The sequence below is a fragment of the Eurypyga helias genome, unplaced genomic scaffold, assembly GCF_000690775.1.
Source record: "Eurypyga helias isolate BGI_N326 unplaced genomic scaffold, ASM69077v1 scaffold9692, whole genome shotgun sequence".
Classification (NCBI taxonomy): Eukaryota; Metazoa; Chordata; class Aves; order Eurypygiformes; family Eurypygidae; genus Eurypyga; species Eurypyga helias.
In genome coordinates this window covers 1-6807 of record NW_010235395.1, presented here as the reverse complement: position 1 = coordinate 6807, position 6807 = coordinate 1, and the positions used below count along the sequence as shown (strand labels likewise).

Below are 6807 nucleotides of genomic sequence, written 5' to 3'. Positions count from 1 at the left end.
GGTCCTATAAGGTCTCCCCGGAGCCTTCTCTTCTCCAGGCTGAACACCCCCAACTCTCAGCCTGTCCCCATAGCAGAGGTGCTCCAGCCCTCAGAGCATCTCCGTGGCCTCATCTGGACTCGCTCCAACCAGTCGATATCCTTCTGATGTTGAGGGCTCCACAGCTGGATGCAGCACTCCAGGTGGGGTCTCACAAGAGCGTAGCAGAGGGGGAGAGTCCCCTCCCTCACCCTGCTGCCCATGCTGCTCTGGATACAGCCCAGCTGGCTCATATTCAGCTTTTCCTCCACCAAACTGTCATAACTGACCGTCTCAGATTTGGATCTTGTTCCCTTCCCCATTTTTAAAACATCTGTTTTCCAGACACTTGAACACAAGCATGGCTCAGCAAAACAGTGATAGATTTATACACAATACAAACATAAACGAAACCAACCCAATTCATTTAGCAGTACAGAGAGAGGCTTCAGCAGACTGAACCTGCTACCACCACAGGCTCCTCCATGTGGATTTTAGTGGCTTTCTATTAATGCCTTCCATCAGACATGAATATTAGGATGAGGACACGTGATCAGGTATGGAAAGAACAGTGTAATTGCAGGATACAGGTCACCTACTGTAGCAAAACGCATTACCTCTGAATCGGAGTCTGAGGAGCTGGAACTTGAGGAACTGGAAGAATCGCTGGAACTATCGGAAGCAATCCCAGTAGATTCCTGCAGGTCAACCGAATCGGCCAAAGCTGCCAAGTCAGGATGTTCCTGCTTCAGGATCCTAAATACGGTTGAAAGGTCAGGATTAGCCTTGAACAGCAACGCTGCACATAAACAGAGTATTTTCAGGGTTTGTGTTAAAGAAAGGATATGAAAAGAAAGCTACTAAACCTCTTACCTGTACCATTTCCGTGACAATTTGGGTCTCCCTCTTACTGTCTTGTGCCACACCACAGGGAAGTTGGTACAACTGGCAAAGTTTTGCGTGATGGCAATAGTTGTGTCAAGATTGAGAACTACATGCCACCAGCCACCTATAAATACAACACCAATGACCATTCCTGGCTACATAGCAGAAATCAAGACTAAGAACACTTTTTCCATAGCACTGGTGGAAATTGGACCTTATCTCCCAGACCCAGGCGAGTTTGCCACTACGTCACCTTTCCTCATCCTCATTCCAGCATTTGCTCCAGTGCTTGACAGATTCTGGATACAGAAGGCTGTTCAATGCTCTGACCACGTTATCTGGCTCACGCACAGTACCGAAGATCCGACCTGACAGCAACACACTGGAGACTGAGGACAAGAGCCACCGTAACCCAGACCACACAGAGACCCTCTCTGTTAAGCTGGAGAGCATTTTCCATGCTGATTTAGTTCTTCTGACTACAGACTAACCTTTCATTTATAAAGAGATGCAAAATCATTTCCCCACACAGGATAAAAAAAAAAATAGACAGTGGTGTTCTTACAACCCACTTATAACCTCTTGCAAAGGCTAAGGAAACAGTTTAACAGAACCCTACAGCTACAAAAACTTAACAGAAGGTACACTGAGGAGTCACTAAGTAGTGCCAAGACCAGCACAAGGCACTCTTCAAATACGAAGTCAGCTGTACGTTAGAGACGAGCAACGTGGCTAGAAGCCACGGGCCACGCTGCACAAAAACGATGCAAGATTTAAATGTTAGAATTTGGCACTGAACTCACACACTTCATCCCCCAGCCACCTCACCTCCCCGTTGTAATGGGCACAGGGTGTGCGGCCGCTCCAAGAGAATGACAGGTCTATGTGATCTTTCTTTAGCTTTTGATTTCAAATGGAAGACAAAGCGTAACCACGGAGAGGTGGGTGGAAAGCATCAGTTAAGTAGTTCTTTTCCCACAACTAAGAAAAATTCATATGTAGTCAGACTACCCAGGCTACAAAATCCAGTCCTGAATTTGCTACGGCCTATGCAAACACAAACATTTTTGTCTAAGAGTAACTGGCACCCAAACACCTCTTATTTTATGCCTTGAGGGTTTCCTATTACTGCAGTTTCACTCAGGATCACATTCCTGTAATGCTGCAACTCGGGTCCCATTTGTTTTGTCACCTGTGCCACATGCAAATGCAGGCCACAGGCCATAGTTTTCAGGACATTCAGAAAATAAATGGTCTCAAAATGTGCCTCACAACACAGATCCCTTGTGAAACACCCCAGAATAGTTTCTTTTGTAAGAGACAGGCCATGTAAGAAAGCAGAAATACTCTCATGATCTCAACTATGTGCAAGTGTTAAAAACGCCTTTCTCTCCCAGGTTCCTTACTGGAGAGATTTGGACATACCTGGCACAAAGACGGTCTCGCCCGGTTTTTGTAAGATTTCCAGGGGTTTGAATTCAGGGGGCCAGGTGGGGAGCTGCGTCCTAGGATAGATAACATTGAACCAAGTGATAGCCTCATCCTGCTGGTTCCCTCCCTCTTCTCGTGTCACTTTGATCAGCTCTCTGGGAGTGCTGGTAGGGAACAGGCACCAACGCTTATGTCCCTGAACTAAGGCATTCCATGCGCTAGTTCCCAAGGGATCGATGTGAATTCCTGTTCCAGAACGAGGTGGGCCCATCACAAACCACCTGCATGGGGGCAGAAAAAAAAAAAAAAATCCTTTAGTCATAGAGCAACCAAACATCTACCTTCTTTTTTTTCATATTAAACAGAAAATTACAGTTGTTAATTTGACATACAGTTAGAAATGAAAGTAGTTACAGTTCCTTGAGATTGTTAGGTTCACAGTACAGCAAAAAGATACAACTTCGGTTAAACCTAAAAAAAACCAACATGAATTGGGACAGGGATGACTCTGGGACAAAAAAGTAAACATGCCTTTTATATGTCATAGCTGTATTTTTTAAACAGTTCTTCAGTGAAATTATATAGTGATTTCAAGGTTTATGAATGTGATTAAGACACAACAACCTACCTTAGGTATGTTACTACGCAGGGGGATTCTCCTAATCCTGTGTTTTTCTAAAATTCACTACTCAAAGGGACCCAGAACAACGAGGAACAAACAAAAGGCAATAGAAGTAAGGAACAGAGCAAAGTTACGCAACCCTGGCCTCCCTCTATGCCTTCTGTTCATTCACAACAGGCTTTTCATTCTACCATTTAACTAGGTGGAGCTTGTTCTGGAGACCATTCAGGATTTGGTGTATATATTCTCATTCCCCATTTGCAAGGGTTATTTCTCCCAATGGAGAGCATTATCTACTATTCATGGTTAACAGCAGCAGCACCTTCAATTGCTTACTGCCCCTGTAACAGAACAGTAAGATCTACCAGACCAGATAAAGCAGCGTGAGGTGGCCAGTATCAGGCGTCATGAGGGAAAAAAAAAAATTGTTTAATGGGCAGCAGAGAGGGTAAAAAGTAAAATACCAACAAGATCCCTCCGTCGCGTGGCTGGCAGGCAGGCGATACCCACCAAGAGGAGTTCAGTGATTCAGGAAACATCAGAAGTCACCAAGCTCTCCATCTCCCCTTTCCAACGCAGGTGTACATTAAGCTGGTTTTCAAGTTATCACCTGCTGGCACCAATTGCAGGACTTTGGTTTGGTTATCAAGCTGCACTCTTCCTGTTTCAGGAAGAGGCCATAAAAGCATAATAAGCAGGTGTTTGTCACTCCTACTGTCAATTCACTCTTAGCCTTGGAAAGCTAATTAAACCACAAACAGAACAGTCAAAGCTTTTACTACGAAGTCAGAAGAAATTAACGAGACTGGCACACAGACAGACTTACTGTTCAATAACACTTTTCTGACTATAACCTGACTCTACACACACAAAAGATTTTAAAACCTTCATTTAGCAACACTACCATTTACCAGCATCTTCCTCCAGGCGTTTAATTTACAGTGAACCCAACTCAGTTTGCCACAAGACATCAAATTTACCCTTAAAAATTTCACAGCCTGTAACTCAATTTAAAAGCAACGGCCCTCTGAAATAAAATAGCTGCTTCAGTAAATGGCTTCCAAAAATTACTGCCTGTAAAGTGGAACTCCATTAAGGATGTTCTCAACAGCACGAGTTCTTCCTTTAAGATCTGTACACTACCACACACCTCTCTGTACAGTTCATATCCTGATCATAAGATTAGAAAGCAGCACTTCCTGTTGGATTTTCAATTATGCTCTTAAACTACTGGATACTCTTCATCTGTTCCTGTACCTAGGTGAAACTCCAGAATACAATCATTTAGGTTGGAAAAGACCATTAAGATCAAGTCCACCCATTAACCCAGCATTGCCAAATCCACCACTAAACCATGTCCCTGAGCACCACACCCACACAGCCCTTAAATCCCTCCAGGGATGGTGACTCAACCACCTCCTGGGCAGCCTGTTCCAGTGCCTGACAACACTTTCCATGAAGAATTTTTTCCTAATATTTAATCTAAACCTTCCCTGGCACAACTTGAGGTCATTTCCTCATGTGCTTGTTACTTGGGAGATGAGACTGCCACCCATGCCCCTAACTCCAGGGGGCATCACTGTGCTCTCTTGCATCACCCATCTCAAAAAAATCCACCCAAAACCCAACCAAACAAGCAAAATCAAAACTCACACAGAAAAAAAAAATCTCAAACCAACCCACATTTTCCAGAACAAAGTACGAGAATTGTGAATACCAAGATCACAAGCAAGGAGCTTAGCATGTGCCCGTAGGTGGAGAGGGTGTAGGGGGAAGAGAAAGCACGGTGAGTCACAACCAGATTATCTAGCTCACCTACAACTTGGATAAGTGATTCCCAGTTCTGTAAGTGTACTCAGTTTCTACTAGAGACTACACCTGGTGTGCTTTTGCATTTGATGACAGCATTGTATGTTCTTCTCAGAAGTGAATAACAAAAAGGTCTGTTACAACACTGTAAAAACACCTGCTTCAGTTACGTTACATACGCTTAGTTTCAAGCTGCACTCCTGCAAAAGCACAACTGGACTCAAGACGCGTGAGGGATTGCAGAGAAGAGTACCATTATTCATTGCTTGTCCCGTTTTATTAAAAACACTCCAAACAATTCGAAAAACCCACATCACAGCCTCATGTCACTCAAAGGGCAAGGTGTTCTCTGACAATTATAATAATTATAGTTGCTGTAATGACTTGGGAGGGGTCAGCTTATGCTCATACTGTTAAGAAGCGTTACAGTAACGTAGACACAAATCCCTTTTGTAGCTAACGGCCCAAATGCAAGGTTGATGCATCTGAATTCAGGAATGAAGTGTCATTTCAATCTTTTCCCTATCAGCTGCAAAGGGAGTTGAAAAGACTACACAAATGTGAAATACTGTTCTCTCTCAAAGTCATCTGAAGGGGAGATAAAGACTAATCTCCACACTAGTCTATCTCAAGATCTTTACCTTAGAAGGACTGACATAATTAAACAAAATTCCACAGTGTGCATAAGCCATTGGTGTAAAATCCAGGCGCTAGTCCCAAGGTACTTAAAATTTGAAAGCGAGATGGCACACGTAGCAAGAAATTAATCTTCCTGACTTCCAGTAACTTTTAAAAAATTGAAGTAGTGAGGTAAACTGACTTACCAAAATTTGAAAAATGCCAAACCCATAAACTTGTAGCAACATGGGTGGCAGAACCAGAAATCGTGATACACAAATCTGCCCTTCTCTCCCTCTGGAAACGAGCATAGATCCACTACCCAAAGAGCGGACGTAAAGCTGTAACTTTGTTGTATATAAGCCAACGATACCTACTTAGGAACAGCTAAGGAGATGGAAAATACCTAGTTTTATCTTGCTGTCAGTGCACTATACCTGTAAGGCGGCCTGCGTTTCTCCCCTGCATACTGAAAGAGATCATCAGTGAAGAATTTGGGTACTTTGTAGTCCTCCAGGAGTTTCCTGCGCTTGGGATGCTCTCCATAACTGCTGTCAAAGATGTAGAGCGGGCTGTCGTCACGTGTGGTTTCCATATACTCTATGTAGTATTTCATCTTCATCTTCACAGAATAACCGTCGTTGTCCTCCCCACATTTGAACTTCTGGTTCCTATACTTGCGTTTCAGCCGCTCCAGAGTCCACTTCTCTTGGGCAGACCAGCCCACCTGAGCATTCAGCAAGACTACAGGCTTGTAAGGTTTTTCATAACGCTCAACAAATTCCTCCACTGTTAACTGGAGCGCATCTGCCCTCTCCACATTATCCTGTGAAACCAAGAGAGGAAGACAGACCAGATATTAGGAGAGACTAATGTCTTCGAACTGTGCTTTCCGAGTTAGCGTGGAGGAGCTTCACACTCATACTCTGCTCCCTACACCACGAGGGTATCAAGCTGCCTACGTGTTATCTTAAGCTCCCGATGCTACAGTCCTATTTCTCACGCCCCGCTCCCTGCGGGAACACGAGCAGCCTGAAGCCCTTTTTCACACTTCCTCACCGAAGGAACTCCCCAGGCGAAGAGGCTACCCCTGTCCTTTCGGCGGGCACATCCCCCGCTGCATTTTGCTTCCCACGGGACCCTGGGGAAAGCGCCTGAGAACTACCCAGGCGCTCCTACACCGATGGTGCCCATCCCACCCCGACGAGGTCCTGACCTCCCCGCACCCCACGCCACGTGGAAGAACTTAAAAACGTGGGTGCTGCTTGACCTTCTCATCCCCGCCCCGGCTCTCTCCCTCCCACTCCCAGGGAGCCCTGCCAGACCTCAGGCAACCCCCTCCCCGAGAAAGGCCTCAGACCTCTGCCCGTTGCCCATCCCCTCAGGCTTCCCGGTCCCCTCGCTACCCCTCCGTCGCGTCCCTC

At 45.2% G+C, this 6807-nt stretch overlaps 1 protein-coding gene across 1 annotated transcript in view; it reads right to left on the bottom strand.

The window, feature by feature from the left end:
* The window catches only part of JMJD6 (jumonji domain containing 6), a gene marked incomplete at its 5' end in the record, with an annotated part of 8984 nt that extends 2760 nt beyond the window's left edge, over positions 1-6224 (bottom strand). Inside the window, 4 exons of the mRNA XM_010146734.1 lie at positions 636-774; positions 892-1027; positions 2329-2615; positions 5821-6224. Of these exons, the coding sequence (XP_010145036.1) occupies positions 636-774; positions 892-1027; positions 2329-2615; positions 5821-6224 (966 nt within the window). The remainder of the gene's footprint in view (positions 1-635; positions 775-891; positions 1028-2328; positions 2616-5820) is intronic.
* Positions 6225-6807: the final 583 nt, after the last annotated feature.